Source organism: Hippocampus comes, unplaced genomic scaffold (assembly GCF_001891065.2).
Source record: "Hippocampus comes isolate QL1 unplaced genomic scaffold, H_comes_QL1_v1.1 scaffold90, whole genome shotgun sequence".
Classification (NCBI taxonomy): Eukaryota; Metazoa; Chordata; class Actinopteri; order Syngnathiformes; family Syngnathidae; genus Hippocampus; species Hippocampus comes.
In genome coordinates, this window is record NW_017804912.1 from 916666 (window position 1) to 935983 (window position 19318).

Genomic DNA, 19318 nt, shown 5'->3' on the forward strand with positions numbered 1-19318 from the left:
TATATTTATGTCTGTATGTATTTTATGCAGTTCAGGTTGCTGCCATTATTTTTAGCTGTGTGTGTTTCAATGCACTACATGTTTGCACTCTGGTTGAGAGAGGAAAGTAATTTCATCTGTGCCGTATGTTGCACATAGAGCATATTTGACAATAAAACTAACTTGACTTGATTTATATTCGTGCCTGTGCGTGTGTGTGTGTGCGTGCGTTCTTTCGGCAGTCTTTTGTATCATGTGTCCAATTGGACATAAGCAGCATGTCAAGTATTTAAAAAAAGTTTTTTACTGACATCTGGTGGTAGAAAAACAGAACGACAACTTCGTATGCGTACCCCATCACAAAGCTAATGCAGGTAGAGCTGGAAGATTAAAAAAAAAGCTAATTCCCAATTCCTGCGGTTGTGCTCAAAGATTTAAACGAATATATTTGTGGCATTGTTAGTTAGAGTTCACGTTTACCAGTTTGTGCGTTGTGACGTTAATAATATAGTGTACGGTACGACAATGGATGCTCAACAGAGCTGTGTGTGCGTGTGAAGGTTTTTCGGCAGTAGGATTTTGTGGTGCAGCAAGGTCATCATTGATTGATCCAGAATCCTCCTTCAATAAGGCCCAGTTGTCATCCAGTTACACAACATTGACAGCTAGCAACAAACTCTCAAACTTGGGGAAGTTGGTCTGCGGGGGTCTATTTTAAAGTCCCGACGCATACTTGTGCACCTTATGCAATTTATTCACAGGCAGCGACGAATTACACCCACGCACTCATGCTCTACTTACACGATACGCACGTTCACTCTCTTTACTGATGTCGCACCTCGGATGTATTAAAGGAAATTTTCAGTGTCCATGGTGGAAAAAGTCGCGCGCTTATCAAGGCCACTGAGCCGCGGCGATACCGACTGTCCTCAGTCGTTGGTGACACATTGCTTTATACTGATAAAATAAAAGCAGGAGCAGCCAGAGAGATAAGTAAGTGTGACTTTCTTTCCATGACCACGTACCTGGCACATCTCCATTATGTCGCACAAAAATAATTCCAGAAATAAACAATAAAATGCTAATGTACACACCCGGCCTTCGCAGTGCACAAAGCCGTTCTATGCCATCAGTAGAGCGCTGTTGAAGCGGTATGGTTCATAATCGAGTCTTCACGTAAATAGTGATGTGCTGCCTGTGTTTTAAAAATGGCGCGGCAGCTTACATGTGCGTTGCTAACTTCGGCTTTGGTTCCATTTCATTACAAATTGAAGAAGTCAAGGTTCAGCATCGCTTTGTGATGCTTGAATGGTCTCGTCTCATTTTGACAAATGGTGCCATAAATTTGTCAAACACTTTACTGATTGGAGACCAGGGATGGGCATCTTGAATGATGGCATCTTATACTGTGGAGCACTGCTGTTTGTGTGGGGGAAGGGATGAGGAGCGGGGCGGTCGGCAAATTGCGAAAATCCGTTTGTTTTGTTTTTAATTAATTGAAGGCCCACTCAGAGTGTCGGCGAGGGCGGCATGCAGGCTGCCAGTTGCCCATCCTACGATAAGACGACGTGGAATGTCCCTTTGAGGAAAGAAGCACGTCAGATATTTATTCAGGATGTGGCACTTGATGTCCGCATATGCAGTGTCCTCTATGGTCGTCATCCGGGGTTGTAAGACAGCACCCGCGACATGTGCGTTAAACCTGACAGCTCACCACTTGTCAGTACCGGGAACGCAAAAGACGGACGGATCAATTTTTTTTTTTTCCATTGCAGGCAGATGAGTGCCAGTTTGGGCATCAAGGGCTTTGTCACCTCTCAAATGCTTGCGTGAGATTGAGTGTACTGAGAACTGGAAACGTTGTTGAGGCCAGTGTGTCTTTGAAAATTGTGTGTGTGTGTGAGTGTGTGTGAGTTCGTCCCTTGTATTCTGTCACCACTAATGGGGTATAGGTTCCCAGCCCTCTCTCTGTATCAACAACTCTCGGGTTTCAGTGGTACAGTCGAAGCTCATTCCAACATACCTCGAGGGACATAACGAATCTGTCCGTTATAACTGTCGTTGCTTGTAAACATTTCCAATAAAATGGCCGCCAACTACGATGTATATGTAATATGTATGGACATTTATAGATGTCAAAACCTGAACATGTAATGCAGTACAAACATGTCAATCACAAATCCGTGGATATGAAGGGAACGTTGTTTTATGAGACAAGAAACAAACAACGGTATATTTCATCTCTGAAAACGTTCGGTCAGCAAATGAAAAGTGCCTCTTCTCGGGTTCGGGATGTGCCGCGCCCCGAAGCCGCTTACGATCATCTTTCAATCGGTCGGCCTCAAACTCTGCCAAGATTTTGTTGTCATGACGGACGATTGTCGAAATCGTCGACTTTGCCAACTCGGCTGACCTTCTCCTGGGAGACTCCCTTTCGAAAGTGAGAGACAATTTCAAACTTCGCCAACAGCCACATTTGCTTCAGTTTACCAGACGCATTTGCAGACGCTGTGCGGCGTGCCTACGGAAATCGTACAACAATGTACGAGTCGATCGGTGGCGTTGCTACGCTACATTTTGTTCATAAGTGAGGTCGCGGCGGCGGTTCGCTTCCCACGGTTCGTATTCCCCGTTTTCGTTCGTGTTTACTTTGCACGGCCGTTGAGCTGAAAATCTGTCGGTCCGTCTATTAGTCTAAGATAATTCTTGCTCTTTTGTGTCCATTCAAGGTTTGTTTTGCATCACCATTGTAAAGAAAACATTTCAAAAGAAATGAATGATTCCAAAAACTCGTCGTCACAATACGATACGACTTTCCTCCTTGAGAATTTCGATGATGGAAGGAAGCGTTTTGGCTGAGAAACGGTCTGAGTTGCCGATCGAGGTTTTGCCATCTGGTACCCTCGTCATCCCCTGCCGACTTTTCTGTTCATGAACTTTGAATGTGGGGTGGATTCAGAGTTCCATCTTCTAAATCTCACCACGCTCGAGTTGTGTTCACACGGAGGTGTTGTTTTTCAGCGCTTGTATTTGTTTGTTGGACTTGCAGTACAGTGCGCTCGCGTGTCAGTCCCGGATTCCCGAGATTCTAACACCTAAGCGAAGGGCCCTGAGGCATCTCAAATGCCAGGGAGCAATCCTCTCCAGCAACCCCCGCCCCCGGTGCCCCCACCGTAAGCCCCCCCTATCGATCCCCGAGTGGCCACTCCAGCTATCACTGGCCACCCACTCCCTGACGTCCGCAGGGGGCTGCACCTTCATTTGGAGGCGAGCCAGCGGCGCTCGTTAAAAGTCAACGCCGAACTGTCGTTTTGTGGGGCAGCTCATTTTTCTTCCTCCATTGCCTTTTCTTGCAAAGAAGTGTCCACTCATTTTTATGGCCTGAATGACTGACAGGAGCTCATCGATGAGTGCTTCTGTTTTCTTCCTGGGAAGAGGTCAAACACAAATCAGTCATGAGCTCCAGCTTGGTCAACTCTTTAGCCAGAATGTATGATCCCAAGCCGCTTCACGGTCAGAAGCCCGGTGGCAGAAAGCTCTCGCTCAACGGATTAGACAAGTGCCCGGCTACTTGCGCTTCCTCCTGCCACGACGTCGCTTCGCTGCGCCGCATCGAGAGCCGCATCGACTCGTTGGCATGTCAGATGGAGAGTTTGCTCAGCATGCAGCAGGCCGTCCTGACCCGGCTGGACAGTTTGTCCCGCGACGTGAGAGGGATGGAGCGAAGCCGGGCGTCGTTGAGCGAGGAGGCTCCCGGTGATGCTGACGCCGGAGTGGGCGACGGCTCCCAAGTCGCGCTCGTGTGCGGGCAGTTGTTGGGGGCGGCGGAGAGGGTCGGTGAGCAAATGGAGAGTCAGGGCCGCAGGCTGGACGCGCTGGAAAAAGTGGCAGAGGGCACCCAGCAGGTGATCGGCTTCATCGGTGACGTGGTGAAGAGCTCCCGGCTGATGAGGCTTCTCTTTAAAAAGCCTGGGAGCCGATTCAAAGCCAAGGTGAGCCTCGGCCTCGTTTAATGGCAAGGGGGCATTTGCGCTGCAGTAAATGCAAATATTTTGTCTGAATGTCTGAGAGTGCCCTTCAAAATATCACGCCGCATTTTTTTTAATAGCAGGTAACATTGCAACAAAAACAACTGGCATGGATTATTTATTTGTTTTTGTTAGCTCGGATTAGCATCGATTTTCACCCTCGTTACTTGCAACCCTCGTTACGGTAATTAGACTAAAATGAAACTTTTTTCCTCCTCCTTGTATCCATTAATTATTTCGCAAGATTTGAGAACTGGATGTTTTTCCAGTTGTGTGATTTGGGTTAGGGCAAAGGTATGGGCAAAAAGTGCAGATTTTAAAGCATTTACACTGCCTATTCCATTTGTGTGCAGCATTACAGCCAAGTGCTGCTTCACCATCTTTGCTTTGAACTCTTGGCCCCGAGTCTGCAGACCCGAGGGCCCGACTGGGTTTATGTTCACTTTGCATGTGTTTGGGACCCAAACCATTCCGTTACTCTAGCGACTTATGTTTGTTTTCGGGCCTCACTACCTCATTTGGGATTCAGCGTTCAAATCTGTGGACCAAAATATGGGAATTGGGGCTGCTTTTGTTGGAACGAAAATAATCCACGGCGTTGTGATGGGGAGCTTTGACTTTGAAGTAAAATGTAAAATGTTTGGAATGTTTGCCGAGCAACATGGCTCCTTGCACATCTATATTTAGTCGTGTCGTTCCCCGATTGGTCACTCTGATAGTTTGTAATGTTAAGTAGTTTCCCCACTTGTCTGGCAGGGTGTAAATGATTCAACTCAGACTGGTTATCTGAGCCTAAAAATGGCGTTATCAGCACTGGCTAGTGGAACCGGTGGTGTCCGACTGCGCTCTTTAAGAATATTGATGATGCACAGCAGGATTTCTTGTGATGTGAAATGACAGGAGCAGCAGGCAAATGTTACAAGGCCGGTCCTGGGCACCCTTGATTTTTTTTCCCCCCTCGTCTCCCTCGTCCAACACACCACATTTAATGAGGATTCGATTCCAGGACTGGCCTTCTTGGGTGGAGTTTGCATGTTCTCCTCGTGCCCGCGCACCGGGTACTCCGGTTTCCTCCCACATTCCAAAAACGTGCATGGCAGGCTGACTGAACACTCTACATTGTCCCCAATTGTGATTGTGAGCGCGAATGGTTGTTCGTCTATGTGTGCCCTGTGATTGGCTGGCGACCAGCTCAGGGTCTCCCCTCCCTACTGCCCGAAGACGGCCGGGATTGGCTGCGGCACGCCCGTGACCCTCCTGAGGAGAAGCGGATCCGAAAAGGGATGGATGGATGGATGGATTAGTAGTCATGGCACCTATTTTTCTGACAACCTTCACCTTTTTCAACTCATCTTGCCGCCCATGTCAAATTTTTACGCCTTATTTATTTATTTGTTTGTTTTTGGGGTCATATCACGGGCCGCTGGAAAATGATGGTGGGCCACAAATGGCCCCCGTGCCGTAGTTTGGATACACAACACATCACATGTATGTGCCGGGTGGCAGACATTTTTGAAAAATAGAAACTTTGATGTTGATCGGAGGACCGAGTTAAAGGTGATCGAGAGGATCCAGGTCGCTCATGCTGACTTGTGGTTTCTGTCTTCCAAAAGGGAAAGGACGACAAGGACAAAGGCAAACTGAACCTGAAAGCCCAGAAGAAGAGGAGGTCCCTGGACACTTCAGGTAGGCTCATCATTCACAATCGGCATTTTGAGACATCCCAGTCAAGTTGCTGATGGTAACGGTGACAGTTTTTTCTTCTTTTTTTAAAGTGCTATAGCACTAAAGTGATTATTTTTATTATTGTTAAAATTGTGAGTGGTGGTGGTGGTCGTAGTAGTCGTAGTGGTACCATTCAATAGTTGTTTGACGGGATTATGTTCCACGTTCCTCGACTCAAGTGTATTTCTCGAGCAGTTTTCAACAACCACCGCCGCATACAAAGTGCTGCAAAAAGAATTCATACAATAATAAACAATAAATGAATAACGAGGACAGTAGAAAGCACAAAAACAGTACAACAACAAAAAAAATCAAGTCTCATACGGAATCGAAAGCCAAAGAATAAAAATGAGTTTGAAGATGAGTTTTAACGATGGGCAGCGAGGGGGCTTGCTGAATGTTCAGCTGGGGGGGGTCATTCCAAAGAGAGGGACCGGCAATGGAAAAGGCTTTTCGAGGATCTTAAAAAGAACTCTAAAATGGGGAGGGAGCCAGAGTAGGAGTGATGTGCTCCCTCTTACGAGTACCAGACAAAAGGTGCGCGGCAGCGTTGTGGACCGACTGGAGACGCTTCATGGAGGATCGGCTGACTCCAAAGTCAAGTGCGTTGCAGTAATCTGGCCGAGATTTCACAAAGGACTGTATCTCCGAGTGCTCGTAACAAAGGAGAGGCTTGACTTTAGGCAGCTGCCTAAAATGAAAGAAGTTGGATTTAATAACAGAAACGAATGTGTTCCATACAATACTAAAAAAAGAAGCTTGTCTCAAAATGACATCAAACTGCACTAAAATGTGATTTGCCTTTGTCTCTCCCGACAGAAGACACACTGACGGGGTCGGTTCTGCCAGAGCAGGTCGCAAAACTCAACCAGAAGAACATCGATCATTCTCATGGAAACAACAACGCCGAGGACAGGGCAAACGGAAGACATCTCGAGTCGTCCACCTTGATTCTGAACGATTCCAATAAGGAGAGCGAAGAGGTCTTTGACGACTCGGGCCCTGACGAAGACGTGGAATTCGAGACCAATTCAGCAGAAGATTTCAATCCAGAGAAGACCGGCGATGAGCGAGATGAAGGGAGTAACTCAGAAGCAGACATTTCTTCCCAGACTGCCAAGACGACTCCTATCGTTAAAACTGAGAGGTATTTATCGGTGTGTCATTTTTCGTCACGGCTTCCACAAACAACGGGTATGAAGAAGTGACGTCGTCTTGCGTTTGCAGCTCTGACGACGTCGGTGTCGACGCGGACGCCTGCAGCAAACGCCGCGTCACCGAAGAGCGACTGGTGACGGACGAACTGAAAAAGAGTCGAGTGGAAGGCGATCAAGATCCGAATGCTGACGGAGTTGTGTTGGAGACGGAGACGACCAAAAACGCCGACTCGGATGCGGTCCACGCAGAGGCGGAGCAGGGAAACAACCAGCAGTCTGATGTGAAGGAATTCCTCATCGGTGAGAAGCGGACAAGTCCCGCGTTTCATGCTGAGTGTCAGCAAAATTCTGACCGCTTCACTGGGTTTCTTCAAAAAATCGTCGTGAGGTGATATGCGTCCGTCCAAAAGTCACGGGCCGCCAAAGGATTTGTTCTTTTAGCAACGTGATCGTGATCGCATCTAGAACTAGAAAGTTTATCAGGGACCTTCACTAAGGCTGGAGAGTCAAAGAGTGAAAACAATCCAGACTTTGTATTTGGGGTGCGTTTGTCCAGCTCCGTGTTCACTCGGAGGTTAAGTCCTGGAAAAACAACAAAGAAAAAAAAAACTCTCTTTCACTCTTTTTTCATAAATTGACACTGACTAAGCAGCTCATGATTTGGTTTAGTCATTCGCATTGTGCCGCCTGATTTGCATTCCTCAGACTTTGTCATCATCTCCTCATTTTAATTGTAATCTTTTCAGACTCCAGTCCTCCGCCATCGGCACCTTTCGATCATCGCATCGTGACTCCCAAACCTCATCAAATAGCGGCCTACTACTCCATCAACAGAGACGAGGTCCTGGGAGGGTGAGTTATGCCAGACGTCAGAATTAGACTTTGCCTGTGCTTATTTTCATGTTGGAAATATCCTCAAGCTTTTTTTTTTTGTCAGTACCAATGCTTTAAAACTGCCTATTTAAAATTGATTGGGAAAAAAAAAAAAGGTTGCCGGTCCATAAACAGCATGTACTTGTCTTAACTGGTTCGTGACACAAAAGAGGTTGGTGACCCCTTGACCTATGTAACAGTCTACTCTCTTCCACCAGGGGACGTTTTGGCCAGGTCCACAAGTGCATCGAGAACTCATCTGGCCTAACGTTGGCCGCCAAGATCATTAAGGCCAGGAGCCAGAAGGAAAAGGTGCAGTACACAAAGTACTGCATACATATCGCTATTGCGTACATATTTCTTCAGGCGGTTCAAATTGTTTTCACATTAAAAAATATATATATTTTGAAATCGACAAAAGCGACACACTATGAGCTCCAAATACTGAATTGCTCCCCCCCCCCCCCACACCCCAGGACGTGGTGAGGAACGAGATCCAGGTGATGAACCAGCTCAATCACTGCAACCTCATCCAGCTCTACGCGGCCTTTGAGTCTCGTCACGACATCATCCTGGTCATGGAGTAGTAAGTCGGTGCTGCGCGAAGGGTCTCACGCGTCGCCCCCCCTCCCCGATGCAAACCACGCTTTGTTCTTCTCTGTGCGCGCGACTCAGTGTCGAGGGCGGCGAACTGTTCGACCGCATCATCGACGAGAACTGCAACCTGACTGAGTTTGACACAGTGCTGTTTATCCGGCAAATCTGCGAGGGACTGCAGTACATGCACCGAATGTACATATTACATCTCGACCTCAAGGTAACCATTTGGAATCATTTGTTACTTCTTTGAAAACGTCACGAGGCTGTGTTGGTTGTTTGGCGACAAACTCATCTTAGCATGTCGTTATAATTTTTCGAGTTATCTCACAAGTGAGGCCCAAGCGAACAAAGCGATAGCCTTCTCTTCCGCGTTCGGATGGAGAGGCGTTCAAAGGCCGTCTCACGAAAACGTAAACGAATGATGGCTTCGACGGCACGAAGAAAATCGAAAATAATGCACTAAAACAGGAAATCACAAACTAAATTCTCTGGGGGTGTTTGTGAAAACACAACAAAGGAATAATTCTTTAAACATCAACATAGGCAATTCTGAAACAGTCCAGTCTCCTACATTAAGATGTATCCATCCATTTTCTGATCTGCTTTATCCTCACAAGGGTTGCACGACTAAGATTTATTTTATTTTATTATAATTCTTTGCGGGGGTGGGACAAGTGTTTTTTCTTTTTTGTCTGGAGTCATTTCGACAGCCTATGTTTCATGTTTCTTCTTGTTTTTCAGCCAGAGAACATTCTTTGTGTCAGCAGAGCAACAAACAAGATAAAAATAATTGATTTTGGTCTAGCCCGGAGGTAAGATCTTTCTTGACTGATTCGTTACATTTTTTTATTTTATTTTTTTTATCGAAAGGTTTAAAACATTGCATGTCCCCAACAGGTATAAACCTCGAGAGAAGCTGAAAGTCAACTTCGGAACGCCTGAGTTTTTGGCCCCAGAAGTCATCAACTATGAGTTTGTTTCCTTCCCGACAGACATGTGGAGCCTCGGCGTCATCACTTACATGCTGTGAGTTCTCACCGCCTACTTTTCTGAGGAGGGCTCCTTCTTCCCAAGCTAATTCGCTCTTGCTTTCTTTTCTCTCCTCGTTCCGTTCAGACTTAGTGGCTTGTCTCCTTTCCTCGGGGATGATGACAACGAGACTCTCAACAACATCCTGGCCTGTCAGTGGAATTTTGAGGAAGAAGAGTTCACAGACGTTTCTGAAGAGGCCAAAGACTTCATCACGCGTTTGCTGGTCAAGAGCAAAAGCTGGAGGATGAGCGCGACGGAAGCTCTCAGACACTCCTGGCTGGCAGACCAAAGGCTGCACTATCAGTTACATGTGAAGGTAAGAGTCAATTAGATGCCTTAGGTGGACATTTTGGGCAGATGCACCAGTTGCACACACACACACCAATTTAGCGCTGAAACATCCGATGGAGGCTGTTTGCTGGCTGCCAAATTCCCAAACTACGCCCAAGCAAACAACCAAGTCTTAACTCAATTGTATCTCTCGAGCACTTGAAAGCAACGACCGTAGTATACAAAGTGCTGTGCACGGATCAATTACCAGTCAAGAGCCGAGTGGCAGCATTCTGGACCAACTGGAGAGGCTTCATGGAGGATTGGCTGACTCCGAAGTAAAGCACGTTACAGTAATCCAGCCGAGATGTGACGAAGGCATGAATTTTGTGATAGAAGTGATAGTAACAAAATCAAATCTTGGCCCATTGACATTTGATTGGTAGCATTGGGTTACAAATAGTTGGGTCGCCTGGGTGCAGGCAACCTCGGCTACCGTAAAGACACACATGCCGTATAGTGTACAGTTTTATGTTGCGGAATTCTAATTCAGTCCATCGCCCGTCTCATTGCAGAAAGACAAATGTCAGCCCACAGCACCGCCCTCGCCAGAATCCTAGAGAGGTGAGGTCATTTCTTGCTCTGCACATGACTACAACTGACAACAGTCGCTTTGTTTTCGTTCCTTTTTGAAGGTGCTGTCTCCTAACAAAAAAAAAAACAAAAAAGGAAGTCACTTTCCTCTGCAGAAATTCGGTGAGGCCGCCAGCAGGCCTTCGGACAATGTCGGGCCCCGGCGCCCAACACTGACTGGACCAATGCTGCTGTACCCGTATGGCTACGGAATATCGACTCTCTGCCGAGCTTCCACCGCATTAGCTTGGTACAGCTGCTCGACTGTCGTCGACTTCATTGAGGCCGGAACAAGAAATGGGTCAATTTATCATTCGAGGTACAAAGTGTAAGAACATAAAAGCGAAGTTGAAATACCGCACTGATATGTGCGGTGACGTGCCTCTGCACACATGGGGACCCTGCAGCCCAAAACGGAGCGCTCAAATGGATTTATTGTCAGGAACGCATCGTATTTGGTAAAGAAATGTCAATTTAACCCTTCCAGGGACAGCGGTGATCACGGTGGACATCTTATCATGTTGTCACGTTAAAGTACTCCCAAAAAATGGACTCCTTAGCAACGGCTATGTGCAATTCCCAGAAATAAATGTAATCAACACCACTTTTTTTCCCATAACATGACTTAATCATGCCAAATTTTCGTACCCATATACAAACAAGATCTTGTTAAAAAAAAAAAAAAATCACTTTTGATTCTGAAGAAACCTTTCAGCGTTTGCCCAGCATTTGTTTACTCCACCAGGGATTTGCATTACGGCCTCTTGTTGGTCCACACGTGTAATGACAACTTTTGAAATGAAATCTGAGGCTGAAGGGAACCCCAAAAACTTTGTGTTGACACCAGACTTTTTTTTTGGATGCATAGCAGCAGCCGCTTAGGTTGGTTGATTTTTGGACTTTGGGTCATGAAGATGTCACCGCACGATTTTTCGAGATATTAAGGGAAAGAAAATCACACCAATTCCAAGCGGGGACTGATCGCGACTTCTTTTTCTGGTGTTTGAATCACAACTATGACAATGGATCATTTTCACATGGTCAACGCTTTTGGGGCTCCGGCTCGAAACATGGCCGCCCGACTTCCGATCGGTTTCGTGTCGGAGGGTCACACTGGATTTTACAATGTATAATTCAGGATTTTAATTGGAGCGACAAAATGAATGCGGACGTATGATGACATTGTTGATGATATTGTTTTAGGTTCCACCACGTTCGACAGAAAAATTATTGACTGTCTTTTTGCATGCATGGCACTTTTTTTCCCTCCAACCATTAGTAACAAAATAACTTATTACTTACTGAAATCAACATTTATATTTTGGAGAAGACATGTTACTTTCTTTTATGTTCAAGTCTTATGAGTTATTTTGTGAATAACTTAGAACACATCGATTTTGTTGAACACGTCATTTTGTACATTACACGTATTGCACAAAAATGTCCTAGATGTCAGCGCGCTCCCGATACCCGTCATGCTCATCGCACACGTACGCTAGCTGGCTGCCATTTGCTTTGACAGTCTGGAGTAGGTAGCCCCCATTCTCACCTTCCATGAAGGCGTAACACAGACTACACAATACTACCTATGAATGTTTCATGTTGCTGACTGCTGTTGATTTTGATGTCGGTTTATTGACTGGTTCCAACACCAGGCTGTACTTGAAGTGCCTGGTTTCTCTCATTTCTGCACATTTAGTGAAAGGTTGGTTAAAATGGAGGAGTCCAACCTCCGAGTCGAGATTGTGCGCTGGGTAGATTTTGGGCAGGATCGTCAACAGTCTTGACCGGAACGCAATCAGTGGAAAGGCAGCGGCTGCCCTTCATTCTTGTTATTCGATCTTTTGATTCATGCTTAGCACGTTTCTTATTGGTGGGTGGACATCCCCCATCCTCGGTCATGTCTCGTTCTGTTATCATGTTTTGCTTGGCTTGTGGAGATTCTTGACCATTGCATCTTTATGTGAGGGGACTGTATGTCACAACTGTTTGCGGTTCCACTGTGAACTGAAAAGCTTCGTCATTTGGAATAGTAGTTGGTTGTTTCATGTTACAACAATTGTTTTGTGTAATTATATGAATGAAAATAGAATCTGTATAAATGAAAGCACAAATAAAGTACACTGATGTGTAGTGTTGTTGATTGATATACGGAAATCGACGCAAGATTCCGTTTCCTCACAAATGAACAGCAAACTGCGACATTTGGAAGCACTCTTTGGAACTCTGAAGTATCGTTTGTTGTCGCGAGTTGTGACGAAGTGTCTGCATCATAACAGCTGCGATTACTGCGGACTCCCCTCGTCACCATATGGAGGTGGGAAAATCTCCCAAAGAGGACCGGGCTGTCGCAGATTCACGGCTGCCTGTGGGTGCACCGTCACCGGGCACAGCTCTACCGACGCCCCGCTAACTCGCAATCGAGGCAACACGATGAAAAGACACAAGACGGCCACAGACTCTCTTGGGAGATCACCGATGAGTGGAAAGCTGCTGTCCACATCAAATGCGATCTCTCTCTCTGATCCTTTCGCGTTATCCGGTACACGTGACACTGAACCGGAGATGATCTTTCCACACAATTTGAAAAGATTTAAAAGAAAAACATCAATGTCAAACTTTATATGCAAACAAGTACACATTCATAAAATAAACTAAAACAACAGCAGCGCCAGTAGTTCGGACTGTATTGCAAAAACAAATCCACAAGGTGTCGCTGTTGGTTCGGTTGTTGTACGACAGGGGCTGAACGACACTTCTTTCAGTTTAGTAGGATCTGTTTGCTTTCCGACGGTAATGGTTCCCCTCCCACTGAGCAGCCCTAAACGAGGGAAGCAAAGTCGTTTTATAGTACAAGTGCATCCAAATAACATTTCGAAAATAATATTTGACCGTGATCTCGGCTGGCGTCACCAGCCCATCAATCAAGAGAAGATGTGAAAAGGCACACGGGCTGTCCACTTGGACTCTTCTGCAGTGAAACCAAATCTGGCACCTGCTTGACTATAAATCACATGCTGCCATATATAAAAGTAAGTAACTTAGAGCTTTAAAAATACACGTACAGTATGAAACTGCAGTGTCAATCAGTCCTGCTCATACCAAGAAAAGTACGCCCCCCTTTACCCAGATAAGTTTCTCCATGACAGTTTATACTGTCAGACTCAAATAAACGGCTTCGAATACACAGTGATGCACTACAACTCTAACCCAATGTCATGAAGAGAAGAATAAAGGTCCAGAGGAAGGAAAAAAAAAGATGTAGCATACCTTGTTGTCTCATGATCCATCCATCCATTTTCTGATCCGCTACTCGTCAACAAAAGATAAAGGTTGTGTTCATTTTACATTTCACGGATGGAATCACACATGCAGTTAAAAAGAACATGTTCCACAATATGTTGCCTTGAAAACAAAGCGAGAGATGTAAAGCGCGTATTGAGTATATAGACACATTATATTACTAATGTTACATATCGAAATATCGGATGCGAAAATGGACCGTCGGCTTGAAAAACCAAAAACAAAACACATTGATTTGTATGTAAATTTCCCCCCGTCCTGAATGTGGCGCTGTTGGATGGAAGCCCCACCGTGGAAATCCGCTCGCCCCTCTTGATGGCGACCTTCTTCTGCTCTGCGCCCATTGGCTATTTCACGGTCTCTTCCTGATACGTAATCTGTGGCGTCACGGTGTCAGTTTGCTTGCTTGAGGTGCCGAACGGTGCAGGAAGTCTTGAGGTGAAGCGGTGCAAACAAACAAACATTTAGTGGCGTTTGGTTTTGGTGAGCCGAATTCCCCCAGATAACAATGTCTCGGGGTTCCGAGCCTGCGGCCAGCGACATCGGTGTCGTGGGAGACATCAAGAAGGAAAAGAAAGTGGCTCTCATCACCGGCATCACCGGACAGGTAACGCAAACCCTCCTTGTCGCCGCACCGACGACACCGTTGAGGGGTTTAGTCAAGTGAAAACCGCAAATGTCGCTTTTCATGAGATCTCCTTTTACATTAGCGGAGAATCACATGTGTCGATCCCCCAATGCTGCTGCCACTATAACGGTTCCTCTCGAATAGTTGGAGAGTTTGGTGCCACTCGGTCTGTACAAAACTCAAAACGGGTCTATGTGCGAGTTTTTAAAGCGCGATACCCACAGCCTGTAAACATTGGTCACTTGTCAGGTTCATCATCTTATTCCTTAGACATAATCAGAACATTTGCAGTTTGGTCGTCTGAAATGTCAAATGTGCGGCGACTGTGCCATTGGGAAGAGGTGTGACCAATCATTATTATTACAGTATTTTAATGATTGTTGTTATTGTTATTATTCTCTGCGTTCTCACACTCATCGATGGTCACGAGCTATGAGTCTTGACTGAGAGAACAAGAACATGTGTCCCGCGGGTGGCTGGGCTCGTTCCCAGGCAGAGGCCGGAAAGTCTGGTCATCTGCTGATCCTCCGCATCGAGAGGAGCCACATGAGGTGGCTTGGGCTCCAGTTTTGGATGCCTCACGAACGGCTCTCTGCTGATGTGTTCCGGGCATGTCCCACCAGAGGAGGTACCCCCCCCCCCTCCCAGGAATGACCCAGGACAAACCGGCACCCCAGGACGTGGTGAGGAACGAGATCCAGGTGATGAACCAGCTCAATCACTGCAACCTCATCCAGCTCTACGCGGCCTTTGAGTCTCGTCACGACATCATCCTGGTCATGGAGTAGTAAGTCGGTGCTGCGCGAAGGGTCTCACGCGTCGCCCCCCCTCCCCGATGCAAACCACGCTTTGTTCTTCTCTGTGCGCGCGACTCAGTGTCGAGGGCGGCGAACTGTTCGACCGCATCATCGACGAGAACTGCAACCTGACTGAGTTTGACACAGTGCTGTTTATCCGGCAAATCTGCGAGGGACTGCAGTACATGCACCGAATGTACATATTACATCTCGACCTCAAGGTAACCATTTGGAATCATTTGTTACTTCTTTGAAAACGTCACGAGGCTGTGTTGGTTGTTTGGCGACAAACTCATCTTAGCATGTCGTTATAATTTTTCGAGTTATCTCACAAGTGAGGCCCAAGCGAACAAAGCGATAGCCTTCTCTTCCGCGTTCGGATGGAGAGGCGTTCAAAGGCCGTCTCACGAAAACGTAAACGAATGATGGCTTCGACGGCACGAAGAAAATCGAAAATAATGCACTAAAACAGGAAATCACAAACTAAATTCTCTGGGGGTGTTTGTGAAAACACAACAAAGGAATAATTCTTTAAACATCAACATAGGCAATTCTGAAACAGTCCAGTCTCCTACATTAAGATGTATCCATCCATTTTCTGATCTGCTTTATCCTCACAAGGGTTGCACGACTAAGATTTATTTTATTTTATTATAATTCTTTGCGGGGGTGGGACAAGTGTTTTTTCTTTTTTGTCTGGAGTCATTTCGACAGCCTATGTTTCATGTTTCTTCTTGTTTTTCAGCCAGAGAACATTCTTTGTGTCAGCAGAGCAACAAACAAGATAAAAATAATTGATTTTGGTCTAGCCCGGAGGTAAGATCTTTCTTGACTGATTCGTTACATTTTTTTATTTTATTTTTTTTATCGAAAGGTTTAAAACATTGCATGTCCCCAACAGGTATAAACCTCGAGAGAAGCTGAAAGTCAACTTCGGAACGCCTGAGTTTTTGGCCCCAGAAGTCATCAACTATGAGTTTGTTTCCTTCCCGACAGACATGTGGAGCCTCGGCGTCATCACTTACATGCTGTGAGTTCTCACCGCCTACTTTTCTGAGGAGGGCTCCTTCTTCCCAAGCTAATTCGCTCTTGCTTTCTTTTCTCTCCTCGTTCCGTTCAGACTTAGTGGCTTGTCTCCTTTCCTCGGGGATGATGACAACGAGACTCTCAACAACATCCTGGCCTGTCAGTGGAATTTTGAGGAAGAAGAGTTCACAGACGTTTCTGAAGAGGCCAAAGACTTCATCACGCGTTTGCTGGTCAAGAGCAAAAGCTGGAGGATGAGCGCGACGGAAGCTCTCAGACACTCCTGGCTGGCAGACCAAAGGCTGCACTATCAGTTACATGTGAAGGTAAGAGTCAATTAGATGCCTTAGGTGGACATTTTGGGCAGATGCACCAGTTGCACACACACACACCAATTTAGCGCTGAAACATCCGATGGAGGCTGTTTGCTGGCTGCCAAATTCCCAAACTACGCCCAAGCAAACAACCAAGTCTTAACTCAATTGTATCTCTCGAGCACTTGAAAGCAACGACCGTAGTATACAAAGTGCTGTGCACGGATCAATTACCAGTCAAGAGCCGAGTGGCAGCATTCTGGACCAACTGGAGAGGCTTCATGGAGGATTGGCTGACTCCGAAGTAAAGCACGTTACAGTAATCCAGCCGAGATGTGACGAAGGCATGAATTTTGTGATAGAAGTGATAGTAACAAAATCAAATCTTGGCCCATTGACATTTGATTGGTAGCATTGGGTTACAAATAGTTGGGTCGCCTGGGTGCAGGCAACCTCGGCTACCGTAAAGACACACATGCCGTATAGTGTACAGTTTTATGTTGCGGAATTCTAATTCAGTCCATCGCCCGTCTCATTGCAGAAAGACAAATGTCAGCCCACAGCACCGCCCTCGCCAGAATCCTAGAGAGGTGAGGTCATTTCTTGCTCTGCACATGACTACAACTGACAACAGTCGCTTTGTTTTCGTTCCTTTTTGAAGGTGCTGTCTCCTAACAAAAAAAAAAACAAAAAAGGAAGTCACTTTCCTCTGCAGAAATTCGGTGAGGCCGCCAGCAGGCCTTCGGACAATGTCGGGCCCCGGCGCCCAACACTGACTGGACCAATGCTGCTGTACCCGTATGGCTACGGAATATCGACTCTCTGCCGAGCTTCCACCGCATTAGCTTGGTACAGCTGCTCGACTGTCGTCGACTTCATTGAGGCCGGAACAAGAAATGGGTCAATTTATCATTCGAGGTACAAAGTGTAAGAACATAAAAGCGAAGTTGAAATACCGCACTGATATGTGCGGTGACGTGCCTCTGCACACATGGGGACCCTGCAGCCCAAAACGGAGCGCTCAAATGGATTTATTGTCAGGAACGCATCGTATTTGGTAAAGAAATGTCAATTTAACCCTTCCAGGGACAGCGGTGATCACGGTGGACATCTTATCATGTTGTCACGTTAAAGTACTCCCAAAAAATGGACTCCTTAGCAACGGCTATGTGCAATTCCCAGAAATAAATGTAATCAACACCACTTTTTTTCCCATAACATGACTTAATCATGCCAAATTTTCGTACCCATATACAAACAAGATCTTGTTAAAAAAAAAAAAAAATCACTTTTGATTCTGAAGAAACCTTTCAGCGTTTGCCCAGCATTTGTTTACTCCACCAGGGATTGCATTATGGCCTCTTGTTGGTCCACACGTGTAATGACAACTTTTGAAATGAAATCTGAGGCTGAAGGGAACCCCAAAAACCTTGTGTTGACACCAGACTTTTTTTTTGGATGCATAGCAGCAGCCGCTTAGGTTGGTTGATTTTTGGACTTTGGGTCATGAAGATGTCACCGCACGATTTTTCGAGATATTAAGGGAAAGAAAATCACACCAATTCCAAGCGGGGACTGATCGCGACTTCTTTTTCTGGTGTTTGAATCACAACTATGACAATGGATCATTTTCACATGGTCAACGCTTTTGGGGCTCCGGCTCGAAACATGGCCGCCCGACTTCCGATCGGTTTCGTGTCGGAGGGTCACACTGGATTTTACAATGTATAATTCAGGATTTTAATTGGAGCGACAAAATGAATGCGGACGTATGATGACATTGTTGATGATATTGTTTTAGGTTCCACCACGTTCGACAGAAAAATTATTGACTGTCTTTTTGCATGCATGGCACTTTTTTTCCCTCCAACCATTAGTAACAAAATAACTTATTACTTACTGTAATCAACATTTATATTTTGGAGAAGACATGTTACTTTCTTTTATGTTCAAGTCTTATGAGTTATTTTGTGAATAACTTAGAACACATCGATTTTGTTGAACACGTCATTTTGTACATTACACGTATTGCACAAAAATGTCCTAGATGTCAGCGCGCTCCCGATACCCGTCATGCTCATCGCACACGTACGCTAGCTGGCTGCCATTTGCTTTGACAGTCTGGAGTAGGTAGCCCCCATTCTCACCTTCCATGAAGGCGTAACACAGACTACACAATACTACCTATGAATGTTTCATGTTGCTGACTGCTGTTGATTTTGATGTCGGTTTATTGACTGGTTCCAACACCAGGCTGTACTTGAAGTGCCTGGTTTCTCTCATTTCTGCACATTTAGTGAAAGGTTGGTTAAAATGGAGGAGTCCAACCTCCGAGTCGAGATTGTGCGCTGGGTAGATTTTGGCTCCTAGATGTCAGCGCGCTCCCGATACCCGCCATGCTCATCGCACACGTACGCTACTTTTCTTGCCCTTTCCTTTGACAGTCTGGAGTAGGTAGCCCCCATTCTCACCTTCCATGAAGGCGTAACACAGACTACACAATACTACCTATGAATGTTTCATGTTGCTGACTGCTGTTGATTTTGATGTCGGTTTATTGACTGGTTCCAACACCAGGCTGTACTTGAAGTGCCTGGTTTCTCTCATTTCTGCACATTTAGTGAAAGGTTGGTTAAAATGGAGGAGTCCAACCTCCGAGTCGAGATTGTGCGCTGGGTAGATTTTGGGCAGGATCGTCAACAGTCTTGACCGGAACGCAATCAGTGGAAAGGCAGCGGCTGCCCTTCATTCTTGTTATTCGATCTTTTGATTCATGCTTAGCACGTTTCTTATTGGTGGGTGGACATCCCCCATCCTCGGTCATGTCTCGTTCTGTTATCATGTTTTGCTTGGCTTGTGGAGATTCTTGACCATTGCATCTTTATGTGAGGGGACTGTATGTCACAACTGTTTGCGGTTCCACTGTGAACTGAAAAGCTTCGTCATTTGGAAT

At 45.9% G+C, this 19318-nt stretch overlaps 2 protein-coding genes across 6 annotated transcripts in view; both read left to right on the forward strand.

The window, feature by feature from the left end:
* The window catches only part of mylk4b (myosin light chain kinase family, member 4b), a 23787-nt gene extending 11354 nt beyond the window's left edge, over positions 1-12433 (forward strand). For 2 of the 5 annotated variants that reach the window (XM_019886042.1, XM_019886039.1), the window contains 12 exons: positions 5621-5693; positions 6552-6879; positions 6960-7189; positions 7636-7741; positions 7981-8074; positions 8239-8348; positions 8438-8579; positions 9104-9174; positions 9260-9388; positions 9479-9710; positions 10240-10288; positions 10360-12433. In XM_019886042.1, the coding sequence (XP_019741601.1) occupies positions 5621-5693; positions 6552-6879; positions 6960-7189; positions 7636-7741; positions 7981-8074; positions 8239-8348; positions 8438-8579; positions 9104-9174; positions 9260-9388; positions 9479-9710; positions 10240-10284 (1560 nt within the window). In that variant the 3' untranslated portion in view covers positions 10285-10288; positions 10360-12433. Of the gene's footprint in view, positions 1-3282; positions 3972-5620; positions 5694-6551; positions 6880-6959; positions 7190-7635; positions 7742-7980; positions 8075-8238; positions 8349-8437; positions 8580-9103; positions 9175-9259; positions 9389-9478; positions 9711-10239; positions 10289-10332 lie in introns of those variants that run through there. The other 3 variants (XM_019886032.1, XM_019886014.1, XM_019886023.1) reach the window with 3 other exon arrangements.
* A 1675-nt stretch (positions 12434-14108) lies between these two features.
* Positions 14109-17635, forward strand: LOC109524550 (myosin light chain kinase family member 4-like). The gene is made up of 9 exons (XM_019884516.1): positions 14109-14207; positions 14721-14779; positions 14854-15015; positions 15105-15246; positions 15771-15841; positions 15927-16055; positions 16146-16377; positions 16907-16955; positions 17027-17635. Exons 1-8 carry the CDS (start codon positions 14109-14111, stop codon positions 16949-16951), a joined length of 939 nt encoding a protein of 312 aa, XP_019740075.1. The 3' UTR covers positions 16952-16955; positions 17027-17635.
* Positions 17636-19318: the final 1683 nt, after the last annotated feature.

Coding starts and splice junctions, on each gene's coding strand:
- LOC109524550 (XM_019884516.1), top strand. CDS start 14,109: ATGTCTCGGGGTTCCGAGCCTGCGGCCAGCGACATCGGTGTCGTGGGA. Junction 15,842..15,926: donor GATTTTGGTCTAGCCCGGAG/GTAAGATCTTTC, acceptor TGTCCCCAACAG/GTATAAACCTCGAGAGAAGC. Junction 16,056..16,145: donor GGCGTCATCACTTACATGCT/GTGAGTTCTCAC, acceptor CGTTCCGTTCAG/ACTTAGTGGCTTGTCTCCTT.